General features: G+C 37.8%; 1 protein-coding gene across 4 annotated transcripts in view; it reads left to right on the top strand.

The window, feature by feature from the left end:
- The window catches only part of ZNF385D (zinc finger protein 385D), a 924,724-nt gene extending 909,413 nt beyond the window's left edge, over window positions 1–15,311 (top strand). For all 4 annotated transcript variants that reach the window (XM_082392762.1, XM_082392761.1, XM_082392763.1 and 1 more), the window contains 3 exons: window positions 2,784–2,962; window positions 3,995–4,096; window positions 12,331–15,311. In XM_082392762.1, coding sequence (XP_082248888.1) covers window positions 2,784–2,962; window positions 3,995–4,096; window positions 12,331–12,564 — 515 coding nt within the window. In that variant the 3' untranslated portion in view covers window positions 12,565–15,311. The remainder of the gene's footprint in view (window positions 1–2,783; window positions 2,963–3,994; window positions 4,097–12,330) is intronic.
- The last annotated feature ends 1,119 nt before the right edge of the window (window positions 15,312–16,430 follow it).

Raw genomic sequence — 16,430 nt, 5'->3', positions numbered from 1 at the left:
CAAGTAGTGTTTGCTTTGTGAGCTGGGCAAATAACTTAACCTTTCTGAGTCTCAGTTTGTTATCTCTTAAACGGGCATCATAATAGCACCTAAACTCATGGGTGGCTATGAGCAGGTAAATAATTTATCACAATATGTGCAATGTTTAAAAAGTAAAATAAGTATCAGTTCTCTTAATAGTCACTATTTTTAGATTATTCATGCACATTTGATCTCTCAAAAATATAAATGCTTGAAAATTAAGAGTGGTACATCTTTCCTTAATTGTAGCTGTACTTGAAGGAAAAACCGCTACCTTTACAGGCTGTTCAAGCTTTAAGATCTTATAAAACGATCTAATAGCTATTTAATTATGACTGACAAGCTGCTACTAGATGCAGGAGGTTACATTGCACAAACGTTCCACTCTACATGATGATGAATAGTAACCCCGGAGTCAAAGCTATTAACTGAAGTTTTTCACCCAATCTCAGCACAATTTTAACCACATGTGTTTGGTGTGTGTGTGTGTGTGCACGTATGTGTAAGACATGCATGAGTGTGTATATTTAACTTTCCTATCTTTACTAGCTTCTGTGGAGAGACTACACTGAAATAATAATGCTAATGACACAGTGATTTTTCTGAGAGGTTGGATATTTCTCCAATGCTCACATATCTCCTGTTTCTTTCCGTCCCCTAGGGACAGGACATAGGTGGGTCTTAGCTTGCCAGAGATAATATGGAGAATGTCTGTTTTCTGGATTTTTACTTACTGTTGCTATTGGGAGCAACTTACTATTGGGTGCAACTTTTTTGAATTTCTTCTCCTCCTCCTAACCCATCTGACACTCAATCCTGAGGCAAGCCACCCACGCCTGACTTTTTTTTGTCCTCCCAGGCAAGATGAAGTACTTCCATATCAGTGAATAGGTAGAAACAGTTTTCTGATCCATTCTGGTTGCCACTATCAAACGCCAGCTCAAATCGCATAAGATATTAACCAGAGTGAGTCAAGGGGCCTTCAAGAAAGTCAGGATGAGAATTTGTCTCCTACTGACTGCTACTTAGACATTCCTAAGCCACAGCGACCCCAGGAAAGCTTCTCAGTTTGACTATAGAGGTTGCATGGGAAAAAAATATTTTGATAAAATCACCTGTTTGGATAGAGAAGGTTGGATAACCCTCTACTCACATAGTGGCACAAAATCTTCGAATTTGTAGGAAGATGGTATAAATGAAGGTAGGACAAAACAATGTGTGTACGTGTGTGTGTATATATATATGCATATATATACTCATTCATTCATTATGTATGTAGGTATGTACTGCTCACCAGAACATTGCTTGCCCTACTCTCATTTATGGTATCTTCATACAAAGCAGAAAGCATTAGGTCACTATATTGCAGGGGACATGGGTGAAAGTGAACCCCGGGGCAGTCTCACTGCTACCACCACCACTACCGCATGGTTCTCTGACTCCGTATTTCAGCCTCTCCCGTCTTCTCACAAAACGTTGACTTTTTTCTCTCTCCTTAATATGTTGAGATGTGAACATTTTCATTGCTGTGCATAAGAAAATGAGATTCAAAGTGGGGAACCTAAGTGGTAAAAATATGCATTTTTTAATATTGGACTCAGTAAAGGTATCATTTTACAAGAGAGAAACGTATGGCTCTAAACCTGTTCCGTATGTGCATTGCCTCTTATTGAACACATGGGTGATTGACACGGAGCTGGAGAGCATCTTTTCTTCATTGATATGGAATGATTCTGAGAGGCTGGCCCAAGAACCAGAAGTTAAGAATTTCTCTTTTTTTCTATGCTTCCAGAACTGATAACAATCTAAGAAATACAATTAGGAAGGTGAAACCCCTAAATCAGGATTTAGAAAACCAGAATGGCAGAAAGGACATCAATGATTACAAGAGAAAATTTCATAGCAAAAACATACGGCTAAATGAGAAAAGTGAAGCATACTTATCAACTCCAAGGAGAAGGAAGTTGTGAGCAAAGTTTTTGAGAGCAAACTGCCATCCTGAATTTTAGTGTTTAAAAAAAAACAAATCTTGATAAGTAGAATTACATTAGTTATGTGGGACAGCCAAAAGATGTGACTGGTTTAATAAAAAGAAGGGTTTCTTTACAGTGTATCTGCTTAGCTGGTGAATCCCCCCTTTTTTTACTCATTTGTTTATATTTGAAATTTCATAGCCAATCAGTGTGAACTTTGCTATTCTAATAGGGCTTTTTTTTCCAGAGTCATTAAGATCTCTATACAATTACTCTTCCTCTTTGATCCTAAACCCCATAACCAGGAAAGCTTGTTTGTATTCTATTTAGAAAGTGGGCATTTAATTAGTGGCACTTCTGTAAACACACCATGTTTAAACTGATTACACTTGTTACACCTCACCTCCAACTATACCTGTAGCAACTAAATCACTCTTCCTCATCAGCTATCATTTATGTCTTATTAGCATCAAGAGGAAATGAAAAGAAGTCACACCCATTTAATTTCATCTCAGGACTTTTGAGTTTAGTTCCTGTACTGATGGTGCTTATTTGTAAAACAGGACATTATAAAAAGATGAGTGATTAAGTAATGTTATATAAGGTGATCAGAGCACATTGTTACAGTTTTCTATGTCATAAGCATATTTCAAGTATAATCTCTGGAAGAACTGCATTCAAACTCGGCATCACATCATGTTGTGTTATTGTATCGTTTCTTGGAGGAGATTACTAGCTAAGATTTTTCCCCCTCTTTTTTCTTTCTTTTTTTCTAAATATTCCTGGCAGGTACTAAGCACAAAACGATGCTAGAAGCTCGGAATGGAAGTGGGACTATCAAAGCCTTCCCTAGGGTAGGTGTGAAAGGCAAAGGACCAGTGAATAAGGGGAATACAGGCCTGCAGAACAAAACGTTTCACTGTGAAATCTGTGATGTGCACGTCAACTCGGAAACACAACTTAAACAGGTAGGCGGTACCCATTCTAGAAGTGAAAGCAGATGGGGGTCACGCACGAGCAGAATGTGTGTTTCCTCTGTTCCCTTTCTTTTCTGTTTTTCTCTCCCATCCGTCCATCCATCCATCCATCCACTTAGCTTCTTATTCACTCTCCTTATTTATTTATGCATATTTTGGTTGCTTAAAGGAATAGTAAAATGTAATGGCTTCTAAGATCTTTCTGAAATTGCCTGAAGTGAGTCTGTGCTATTTTTATATATGAAGAGTGGGAGGAAAGGGGGTAGTAGATCTTTTCTTTACCAGGTTTCCCACTCAAAAGTGTTGATTTTCTTTAAAGGTCAAATTTCAATGTTGCATTTTTACTTGTTTAGATATTTACATGCTACCACTAATTTTGTGCTGTGCTCTTCTTTTATTTTATGTACTTTATTACATGGTGGTGTACTGTATTTCTAAATCCTGCAGCCACCTGCTAACAAGATGACTAATCCTGTTGCATTCACTTTTACTCCGAATAGCCTTCCAAAGAGATCAGTTCTACGTTTCTAGTTGAAGTCCCAGCCCTCATATTGTGTTGTGTTTTATATGCATACGTACATTCTTGCACTGATTTTTACACACCTCAGTTATTTATCTTTAGAATTTAAGGGGTTGACATTTGGCTGTACAAATGTGAAGATAAATATTAGTATGGAAATAAATTCATGCCCGCCTGGCCATCTTTGTTTATTTGCACATAAAATTCCTTCAGACATTTCTTTCCTTTGTAAATGTCCATAAAACGAGATCTGTGCAGTAATAAGGAAAAAGGCTGGGAAAAAGAAGACCCTGCTATTTGTTTAAAATAGACTAAAATGGCTAGCACAAAGGTATCTCTCCTCAAAGCATCAGTATCCGAGGACAAAAGTGCACGCTCTTTTATTTTTGTCTTTCTTCAACTTGCATGAAATAATTAATATCCTGCCCCAGGTTAAAACAATATTTATGAGGGGTTTGGGGGATAATTTTTTTAAAGCTGTCATTTTTAATTGCTTTTAATAGCATATTAGCAGTAGAAGGCACAAAGACAGAGCTGCTGGGAAGCCCCCGAAACCTAAATACAGTCCTTACAACAAACTGCAGAAGGCAGCACATCCGCTGGGGGTGAGTGTCCTTTTTGCTTCCCAATAGAGAGTAGCCTTTCTTTCTTTTTTTTTTTTTTTAATAAATTTATTTATTTATTTATATTTTATTTTTGGCTGCGTTGGGTCTTTGTTGCTGCACACAGGCTTTCTCTAGTTGTGGTGAGCGGGGGCTACTCTTGGTTGCGGAGCACGGGCTTCTCACTGTGGTGGCCTCTCTTGTTGTGGAGCATGGGCTCTAGGTGCCCGGGCTTCAGTAGTTGTGGCACACAGGCTCAGTAGTTGTGGCTTGCGGGCTCTAGAGCGCAGGCTCAGTAGTTGTGGTGCACAGGCTTAGTTGCTCCGTGGCATGTGGGATCTTCCCGGACCAGGGCTCGAAGCCGTGTCCCCTGCATTGGCAGGAGGATTCTTAACCACTGTGCCACCAGGGAAGCCTGAGAGTAGCCTTTCATGTCCTGCAGTCTACTAACTGAACTTGGATTTTTTTTTTTGTCAGTTACTAAGTGAAATGAATGGAAGATACCCAAGTAAAGACAAACAATTGATTTGAAAGTCCAACTCCTACTCCACCAACAGAATCATTGGTTTCATGAGTTGTTTGAGTGTTTTGTCACCATTAGCCAAAGTCCAGCATCTTATCTTTTTAGTTGGGCACAGGTTTACAACAGAGCATGGGGATGGGCGGAAAACCAAACTCTTTTGTGTCAGGTAGGTAATCGCATGAAATCTGGACTTGAGGTTAGTGGATACTATTAGGAAAAGGTCGGTGAAAACAAGTTCTTACATCTCCTTTTTAAGGTCTTCAGGAGACAAAGCACCAGTATTGTTGATTCCCTCAACAATTTTGCCTTTTGAATAACACACTCTCAAAGGCATGGCTCCTTTTTAAAAATTATTCACCTAAGGACACTATCTAAGGCCTGGGAAATATTTCCTGAGACATGCCCTCTTGTTTTAGATTAGTAAACATATTAGTACTGATGTCCTGACCTAGAATTTTTGTAGGATTTTAGGGGAAGTCTGTAAACCTCCTGACATCTTAAGCTAATATTTATAAGCATATGCTTTTGTTCTGGTTGAAATGACCATAGCTTACATCTAAGAGACCCAGGGCTCTGCATCGTTTAGCTGTAATAAACTATAACTGTGTGCATAAAAAAATTAAGATGAAGAACAATTGATCTACAGTGTGTGCTGAATTATGCATTTTGAAATCTGTTTTCTTCAAAATAGATCTTATTAATAATCAATGCTACTGTGTGCTGCTGACACATGAAAATACAGTTAAAGGAAAACTGCAGTCATCCATTATGAGACCTCAGAATGAGTTGACCCAATTAATTTAGTAGCATCACCCATTATTATGCAAATGAAGTCATTTTACTCTCTTGCATAGAATCAATTTTAGCTGCATTGAGTGGCTGTGAATTCTGCATGGAGCTGATGTTTCAGCACCACTAGTCATAACCTGAGTGCGATTTCTGACCTGTGTAGATGCAGCTTTCAACAATCAAGTGAATGGTTCTTAAATAAACAGAGAAGTCAAATTGTGTTAATGTTAGCTTCCAAACCTCCTGCTTACCTGTCACTGTTACTATTTCCATAAATGGGACCATTCCCTTCCTGAGAACAGCCATCTTACTAATGCTACTAGTCAGAGAATGAACTGATTTTATATAGTAGGTTTGAGAGAATGTTCCTACCAATGAAAGCAAAACACGTCAAATTTTTTGGGAAGATAAGTTTTCTTTGCTTCTTTATTGAAAGTGGAATTTCGTTATTTTTACGTCTCTTGATTGGTACTCACACACCTTACTATGCTACTCACTTGACATACTTGCATAGTCTAATAGTAGCTGACAGCATTAATTAATCTCTCTTTAAAAATGTCTATACCCTGCTAGTTAAAATGTGTGTAAAGAGTGCAGTAAAAAATTCCCTGTTTTTTCTCAAGATGAATACTTTCCTCATGAGGTATATTTATCACAAAAAATAAAATAGAGAGCTGGAACTCCTGGCTCGGGGTCTCTTCCCTCCGCCATCACTAAACTGCCCTGGAGCCTGAAGGGAGAGTGGCCTCACTGAGGCTGCCGGCTCTGGAGGGGCCCCAGCAGCCAAAGCTGCGACAGTCCTGGAGACCGTGGGCCAGATCACTCATCTTGGGGTAAGCCAGCTGCTATGTCATGAGGACACTCAAGCAGCCCTAAGGAGAGATCCATGTAGCAATAAACTGAGGCCTCCTACCTACAGCCACATGACCATGTGGATGACAGGCTCTTGGTGCTCCAGCCAGGCATCAGGGCTGTACCTCTGAGGTGGGAGAGCCAAGTTCAGGACACTGGTCCACAAAAGACCTCCCAGCTCCACTCAACGACTAGCAAGCTACAGTGCTGGACACCCTATGCCAAACAACTAGCAAGACAAGAACACAGCCCCATCCATTAGCAGAGAGGCTGTATAAAATCATAAAAAAGCCACAGACACCCCAAAACACACCACCAGACATGGACCTGCCCACCAGAAAGACAAGATCCAGCCTCATCCACCAGAACACAGGCCCTAGTCCCCTCCACCAGGAAGCCTACACAACCCACTGAACCAAACTTATCCACTGGGGACAGACACCAAAAACAACAGGAACTACGAACCTGCAGCCTGCAAAAAGGAGACTACACACACAGTAAGTTAAGCAAAATGAGAAGACAGAGAAACATACAGCAGAAGAAGGAGCAAGGCTAAAACCCACCAGACCTAACAAATGAAGAGGAAATAGGCAGTCTACCTGAAAAAGAATTCAGAATAATGATAGTAAAGATGATCCAAAATCTTGGAAATAGAATGGAGAAAATACAAGAAACGTTTAACAAGGACCTAGAAGAACTAAAGAGCAAACAAACAGTGTTGAACAACACAATAAATGAAATTAAAAATTCTCTAGAAGGGATCAATAGCAGAATAACTGAGGCAGAAGAACGGATAACTGACCTGGAAGATAAAATAGTGGAAATAACTACTGCAGAGCAGAATACAGAAAAAAAAATGATAAGAATTGAGGACAGTCACAGAGACCTCTGGGACAACATTAAACACACCAACATTCGAATTATAGGGGTCCCAGAAGAAGAAGATAAAAAGAAAGTGACTGAGAAAATATTTGAAGAGATTATAGTTGAAAACGTCCCTAATATGGGAAAGGAAATAGTTAATAAAGTCCAGGAAGCAAAGAGAGTCCCATACAGGATAAATCCAAGGAGAAACATGCCAAGACACATATTAATCAAACTATGAAAAATTAAATACAAAGAAAAAATATTAAAAGCAGCAAGGGAAAAACAACAAATAACACAAAGGGAATCCCCATAAGGTGAACAGCTGATCTTTCAGCAGAAATTCTTCAAGCCAGAAGGGAGTGGCAAGACATATTTAAAGTGATGAAAGGGAAAAACCTACAACCAAGGTTACTCTGCCCAGCAAGGATCTCATGCAGATTTGATGGAGAAATTAAAACCTTTACAGACGAGCAAAGCTAAGAGAATTCAGCATCACCAAACCGCCTTTTCAACAAATGCTAAAGGAACTTCTCTAGGCAGGAAAAAGAAGAGAAGGAAAAGACCTACAATAACAAACCCAAAACAATTAACAAAATGGTAATAGGAACATACATATCAATAATTACCTTAAATGTAAATGGATTAAATGCTCCAACCAAAAGACACAGACTGGCTGAATGGATACAAAAAAAAGACCCGTATATATGCTGTCTACAAGAGACCCACCTCAGACCTAAGGACACATACAGACTGAAAGTGAGGGGATGGAAAAAGATATTCCATGCAGATGGAAATCAAAAGAAAGATGGAGTAGCACTTCTCATATCACACAAAATAGACTTTAAAACAAAAGCTATTACGAGAGACAAAGAAGGACACTACATAATGATCAAGGGATGAATCCAAGAAGAAGATATAACAATTGTAAATATTTATGCACCCAACATAGGAGCACCTCAGTACATAAGGCAAATACTAAGAGCCATAAAAGGGGAAATCGACAGTAACACAATCATAGTAGGGAACTTTAACACCCCATTTTCACCATTGGACAGATCATCCAAAATGAAAATAAATAAGGAAACACAAGCTTTAAATGATACATTAAACAAGATGAACTTAATTGATATTTATAGGATATTCCATCCCAAAACAACAGAATACACTTTCTTCTCAAGTGCTCATGGAACATTCTCCAGCATAGATCATATCTTGGGTCAGGAATCAAGCCTTGGTAAATTTAAGAAAATTGAAATCGGATCAAGTATCTTTTCCGACCACAATGCTATAAGACTAGATATCAATTACAGGAAAAAAACTGTAAAAAATAAAAACACATGGAGGCTACACAATACACTACTTAATAACCAAGAGATCACTGAAGAAATCAAAGAGGAAATCAAAAAATACCTAGAAACAAATGGCAATGAAACACGACGACCCAAAACGTATGGGATGCAGCAAAAGCAGTTCTAAGAGGGAAGTTTATAGCAATACAATCCTACCTTAAGAAACAAGAAATATCTCAAATAAACAACCTAACCTTACACCTAAAGCAATTAGAGAAAGAAGAACAGAAAAACCCCAAAGTTAGCAGAAGGAAAGGTATCATAAAGATCAGATCAGACATAAATGAAAAAGAACTGAAGGAAACTATAGCAAATATCAATAAATCTAAAAGCTGGTTCTTTGAGAAGATAAACAAAAATGATAACCCATTAGCCAGACTTTTCAAGAGAAAAAAGGAGAAGACTGAAATCAATAGAATTAGAAATGAAAAAAGGAGAAGTAACCATTGACACAGCAGAAATACAAAGGATCATGAGAGATTACTACAACCAACTATATGCCAATAAAATGGACAACCTGGAAGAAATGGACAAATTCGTAGAAATGCACAACCTTCCAAGACTGAACCAGGAAGAAATAGAAAATATGAACAGACCAATCACAAGCACTGAAATTGAAACTGTGATTAAAAATCTTCCAACAAACAAAAGCCCAGGACCAGATGGCTTCACAGGCGAATTCTGTCAAACATTTAGAGAAGAGCTAACACCTATCCTTCTCAAACTCTTCCTAAATATAGCAGACAGAGGAACACTCCCAAACTCATTCTACAAGGCCACCATCACCCTGATACCAAAACCAGACAAAGATGTCACAAAGAAAGAAAACTACAGGCCAATATCACTGATGAACATAGATGCAAAAATCCTCAACAAAATACTAGCAGACAGAATCCAACAGCACATTAAAAGGATCATACACCATGATCAAGTGGGGTTTATCCCAGGTATGCAAGGATTCTTCAATATATGCAAATCAATCAATGTGATACACCATATTAACAAATTGAAGGAGAAAAACCATATGATCATCTCAATAGATGCAGAGAAAGCTTTTGACAAAATTCAACACCCATTTATGATAAAAGCCCTGCAGAAAGTAGGCATAAAGGGAACTTTCCTCAACATAATAAAGGCCATATATGACAAACCCACAGCCAACATCATTCTCAATGGTGAATAACTGAAACCATTTCCACTAAGATCAGGAACATACAAGGTTGCCCACTCTCACCGCTATTATTCAACATAGTTTTGAAAGTTTTAGCCACAGCAATCAGTGAAGAAAAAGAAATAAAAGGAATCCAAATCGGAAAAGAAGAAGTAAAGCTGTCACTCTGTGCAGATGACATGATACTATACATAAAGAATTCCAAAGATGCTAGCAGAAAACTACTAGAACTAATCAATGAATTTGGTAAAGTAGCAGGATACAAAATGAATGCACAGAAATCTCTTGCATTCCTATACACTAATGATGAAAAATCTGAAAGTGAAATTAAGAAAACACTCCAATTTACCATTGCAACAAAAAGAATAAAATATCTAGGAATAAACCTACTTAAGGAGACAAAAGACCTGTATGCAGAAAATTATAAGACGCTGATGAAAGAAATTAAAGATGATACAAATAGATGGAGAGATATACCATGTCCTTGGATTGGAAGAATCAACATTGTGAAAATGACTCTACTACCCAAAGCAATCTACAGATTCAATGCAATCCCTATCAAACTACCACTGGCATTTTTCACAGAACTAGAGCAAAAAATTTCACAATTTGTATTGAAACACAAAAGACCCCGAATAGCCAAAGCAATTTGAGAAAGAAAAACGGAGCTGGAGCAATCAGGCTCCCTGACTTCAGATTATACAACAAAGCTACAGAAATCAAGACAGTATGGTACTAGCACAAAAACAGAAATATAGATCAATGGAACAGGATAGAAGGCCCAGAGATAAACCCACACACATATGGTCACCTTATCTTTGATAAAGGAGGCTAGAATATACAGTGGAGAAAAGACAGCCTCTTCAATAAGTCATGCTGGGAAAACTGGACAGCTACATGTAAAAGAATGAAATTAGAACACTCCCTAAAACCATACACAAAAATAAACTGAAAATGGATGAAAGACCTAAATGTAAGGCCAGACACTATCAAACTCTTAGAGGAAAACATAGGCAGAACACGATGACATAAATCACAGCAAGATCCTTTTGTCCCACCTCCTAGAGAAATGGAAATAAAAACAAAAATATACAAATGGGACCTAATGAAACTTAAAAGCTTTTGCACAGCAAAGGAAACCATAAACAAAACGAAAAGACAACCCTCAGAATGGGAGAAAATAGTAACAAATGAAGCAACTAACAAAGGATTATTCTCCAAAACTTACAAGCAGCTCATGCAGCTCAATATCAAAAAAAAAAAAACCAACCCAATCCAAAAATGGGCAGAAGAACTAAATAGACATTTCTCCAAAGAAGATATACAGATTGCCAACAAACACATGAAAGAATGCTCAACATCATTAATCATTAGAGAAATGCAAATCAAAACTACAATGAGATATCACCTCACACCATTCAGAATGGCCATCATCAAAAAATCTACAAACAATAAATGCTGGAGAGGGTGTGGAGAAAAGGGAACCCTCTTGCACTGTTGGTGGGAATGTAAATTGATACAGCCACTATGGAGAACAGTATGGAGGTTCCTTAAAAAATTAAAAATAAAACTACTATATGACCCAGCAATCCCACTACTGGGCATATACCTTGAGAAAACCATAATTCAAAAAGAGTCATGTACCACAATGTTCCTTGCAGCTCTATTTACAATAGCCAGGACATGGAAGCAACCTAAATGTCCATTGACAGGTGAATGGATAAAGAAGATGTGGCACATATATACAATGGAATATTACTCAGCCATAAAAAGAAATTAAATTGAGTTATTTGTAGTGAGGTGGATGGACCTAGAGTCTGTCATAGAGAGTGAAGTAAGTCAGAAAGAGAAAAACAAATACCGTATGCTAACACATATATATGGGATCTAAAAAAAAAAAAAGGTCATGATGGACCTAGTGGCAAGTTGGGAATAAAGATGCAGACCTACTAGAGAACGGACTTGAGTATAGGGGAGGGGGAAGGGTAAGTTGGGACAAAGTGAGAGAGGGGCATGGACATATATACACTACCAAACGTAAAATAGATAACTAGTGGGAAGCAGCCTCAGAGCACAGGGAGATCAGCTCGGTGATCTGTGACCACCTAGAGGGGTGGGATAGGGAGGGTAGGAGGCAGGGAGATGCAAGAGGGAAGAGATATGGGGACATATGAACATGTATAACTGATTCACTTTGTTATAAAGCAGAAAGTAACACACCATTGTAAAGCAATTATACTCCAATAAAGATGTGAAAAAAATAAAATAAAATAAAGGACTTTCCTGGAGGACTTTGTAACATCCTAGGTCAAGCCGTTTTCCGGGCTCTTCCAATTTTTCCAAAAGGAAAGATGTTCTACACTTTGCATTATTTTTTAAAATTTATTTTATTGAAATACAGTTGATTTACAATGGTGTGTTAATTTCTGCTGTACAGCAAAGTGATTCAGTTATACATATATATATATAGTCTTTTTCGTGTTCTTTTCCATTTTGGTTTATCTCAGGATACTGAATATAGGTTTCCCACTTTGCGTGATTTTTATCATCAGTTCCCAGGTGTGAGTTTATCTTTGTAGTTGTTGACTGCTGTATTTTAAAAGCTGCTCACCCTTTTGGATTCTCATTGTAGACTCTTAAGACTTCTGTTCATCTACTCTTTTTTTTTTTCCCCCCTCCCTTGCAGGTAAAATTAGTATTTTCAAAAGAACCTTCAAAGCCATTGGCTCCACGAATTCTACCAAACCCTCTGGCAGCTGCAGCGGCCGCTGCGGCTGTGGCAGTGAATTCCCCCTTCAGCCTCCGAACTGCTCCAGCAGCCACCCTGTTCCAGACTTCTGCAGTCCCTCCAGCCCTCCTGCGGCCAGCTCCTGGACCCATTCGGACCGCCCACACTCCTGTGCTGTTTGCTCCTTACTGAATTCCAAATGGGAGTAACTGTACTGCAATAATTTTTCAAAAAACACAAAACAAAAAGAGAACTATGCAGTGTTTATTTATAGTTTAAAGTATATCTGAAGAGCCAGGACTTTTGATAGTGAATTGAAAAGATTATTAAAAAAAAAAAAAAAAGGAGGGAGGTTTAGGGGTGGGATGGAGGGGTGGTATTTTCTCCAAATTAAAGCATTCCTCTTGAACATTGAGTGTTTTAGAAGTGATCTCCAGCATTGACTTGTAGTGGTATCTAGAACTTCTGAAGCCTTTGTGACTGTGCTTTTGGGCACTTGTTTCCCCCTGCATTGTCTTTCCTGCTTTATGAGACAACTATACATTGTCTAAGGGCATTAACTGGTTCCAATGTATATATAATAATTTACTCTGTAGATTAAAATAATACAAAAAAAAAAAAAAGAAAAAGAAAAAAACACAAAAAAACAAAAGCAACACTGTGAATAGTAGTACCCGTGCTGTTCCTCTTGCTATGACAGCAATTCCTGGGTATTTATCCCAACAAAAGTAGATACGGTAGATGTCTTGTAAAAACAATAGTGCTGTGTCTCAATCTATGCCACTAGGTGTTCAAGAATTGCAAAAGGTAGAACGAACAACTATTTCATGCCTGTAAGCAGTCAAAAACTAAACACCACCGGATGGTGTGGGGAAGGTCCCTGGTTCACATTCTCCCATCTTACCCAGCTTGGAGATGACTTTAAGTTCAGAATAAAAGAACAGGGCTAAGCATAGAGGTGGGAGAGATTAATAAAAATGGCTTCTTACAAAGTACTTTTCCCTCACCCTGGAACAGTGTTGCTGGAAATAGGAAGTGTTTGTAAAGCACCTATATCTGAAAACAGGTAAACCCATGCATCATGGGTGTTCAGAAAGAAATCAGTACAACTATTCTGTTTCAAGGATAATGGATGAACCTAACCTAGCATGATAATGCAAAGTAAAGATTTTTCATGTTAGTGCATATCCAATAAAAACAAAGAATATTGCATCTCTGCAATATCCCCTTTATATCATACCAGTAGGGTTGTCTCTTCGGCACAGGTTTCTGCTTTGACTATGATGACAGACATTAGCTATTGTTGTGGGGAGTTTTGTTGTTTTTTTAGATTTCCTACTGACATGATATAAACAATTAATATATATTTAAATATTAGTAAAACAAGAAAAATGAATCTGCATTAATTTCAGACCAAGGATGTAGAGTTAAAAAAATACTGGTAAGATGCATTTGACCATCATTTCTCTAGTGGAGTTGTGAAACACTGACAGCCTTCAATATTCACCATAAGGCTGAAAGGAGTTGATGTTTTACCTTTAAAGCAAGATTTTTCAGGGGTATATATAAATATATGTATATTGTATATATGTTAGAAAGATTAAGAGAATAACTTATAAAAAGAAAATCTATATAAAATAATTATATAACCATCCCGTGTTACATGTTATCATTAAGTTGGTAACAAATGGCATAAAAATAGCTGTGCCTTTCATTTGTGATAAAGGCTATTTGCTTTTTCCCATAGAAAGCTAACATATACCTATCATTATGGTGGGGTTGATGCAGCCAGTCTGTTGCATTAATAAGAATAATGACACTCAAACTTAGAACAATGAAAACATGTACAAATCCACCCTACCAGATTTAGGTTTAGAGAAAAAAAAATATTTTTGAAAGGTTTTGTAAAGACTATTTAAAAATATAGGGAAAGGCTGGGTATGGCCTTCCTGAAACTGCTCTTATCTAAACTGTAGTAGACTTTTGAGAGGTCTAAAGACTCAAGGTGAAACGATTTGAGAGATGGGTATTTAGTATTTGTCATTTTATATTTAAGAAACACCCATAACGTGCTTGGTGCTCAACATTAAACATGGTCTTTGGAGTTCTTCTCCACCATCTAGCTAAAGACATTTGTCATATAAATATATCTTTAAAGCAGTTGACTTTATAGAACTTTTGTTAAACAACCAACCAAAAGAAAAAAGGAAGGAAAGGAGGAAGAAAGGAAGGAAAAGAAAAGAAAAAGTATTCCATCAGTCTTTGGTAAGAGGAATTTCAAACCATACATCTTCTGCCTGAACATGTTGGTTAGAATTGAAATTTGTTTTTGAAAGTATCTGGTGATATTGCATTTGCCAGTATCTCTACTTTCTGGTGTTAGTAAGTGTTTCCTTTTTCCACCCTCAGACCCTGCTAGTTCAGCCAGGGAGAGAGTTAGCTCATGAATTCTGTTGTTTGGGGCTGTCTATATCCTGTGTGACCAGCTTCTGACAGTTTTGAACTTCAGTTTCCTCTTTCTGCTTTGTCGAATATTTTCATCATTCACTATGACAGCCTGAATCCCTATCCAACAACTTTTACACCTCTAAAAACCTCTCTTTCTGTTGGAGAACTTAGTGTCAATTGATGAAATATTACTATGATGTACTTTTGCTGTTCTTCCCCATTTTCAACAAAGTGAAAGAGCCAGTCCACTAGAAGTCAGGGCCTGTGGGATACAAGAGTCCTGGATCACAAGGCGTTACTAACTTTAATGATTTGCTGGGAAACAAACAAATCAGCCATATTTTCTCCATCAGCCGTAGGAGAAACCTCAGAAATACCTAAACCCCTTCTGCCTCACTTCATTATGGAACCATTTTTGTTTAAATGGTCTCTAAAATTGCAGTTGTAATCATCAGTTGTCTTTTACTCACTACCTAATAAAGGATGAAGCCTAAACATGGAACTTATGGTGGATTCTCTGTGAATTGGTTCCCAACATTCCATGTATTTATTAACACCAGATCCATATCTACCATTGTTCAGACTGCTATAAAGCTCTATCCTTTCCCTTAGGGAACTTCTTTTCATGAATACAGATCAGTAATTCCGATTGATCAGCAGTGGTGCTCTGAACATCCCTGAGGGGAGTCTGACTTTATGGTTATACGTTCCTTCCCATGCATCATACCCATGGCAGGGAAGGGATAGATAAAGCATCTCCGATTTCATTTGCAACAAATATAAATGCATTGCAAGAGTCAAATGCCTCTGGAAAAAGCATTCTTGCACCTCATCCAGATTACCCAGACAACAGGAAACAGTCTTTGGGAAGGCACTGTATTTCTCTTCCAAGAAAACAGGTGATTACAAGTGACAAATCGCTCCTCTCACTGGTCCTGAACTTTGAAGAGTGGTTGTTGTGTACACCTAAGCACAGTTGTGTACACAGTTGGCTTTGGGCAATTTATATCATCACTGACCCATTTCAAATGATGCAATCTTCAGGTACCGTTGCGTTTCCGTTCATCTCTTGCAATAATTCATTACCGTTATCATCAGAGATATAATTTGGTCTTTTGAAAGGTGCTACATATTTTGCTGCCAAGGAACTATTTAGCCAAGAGAGCATTTATACTCATTTGGAAATTAAAAGAGCAGGAAATCACAACACAAAGGAGTAAAAATGAAAAGGTTTTAAAAAAGGATTATTCAGAGTTTATTGTGGATGTGCTCATGTATGTTTTTAAGGTACAGAACCACTCCACAGTAGAGATGGGCATTAAATTTCACTTACAATTAATAGCTTAAATTAATATATTTGTCTCCACACCCATGGAATGTTTCAACTTTCCTGAAGAAATCAGATCGTAAAGCTAAAAAATGACTCTGATATAGAGACCTCTTCCTTCAAATCTGAATTGATCTATAGAACTAAACTACCTTTCTGTACATTAGCATGGATGACATTGTATTAACGTCTCTTTGTACACAGGAAAGCATCTTAAAGTGGTGAGGAAAACAATGAGCCTGAAAGAAATCAGAGCCTATTGTAGACTTTGTCCCTGCCTAGC

The sequence above is a fragment of the Balaenoptera borealis genome (genome assembly GCF_965194805.1).
Source record: "Balaenoptera borealis genome assembly, chromosome: 5".
Classification (NCBI taxonomy): domain Eukaryota; kingdom Metazoa; phylum Chordata; class Mammalia; order Artiodactyla; family Balaenopteridae; genus Balaenoptera; species Balaenoptera borealis.
The sequence above is the reverse complement of the archived record's forward strand: the minus strand, read 5'-3'. Positions and strand labels throughout refer to the sequence as shown.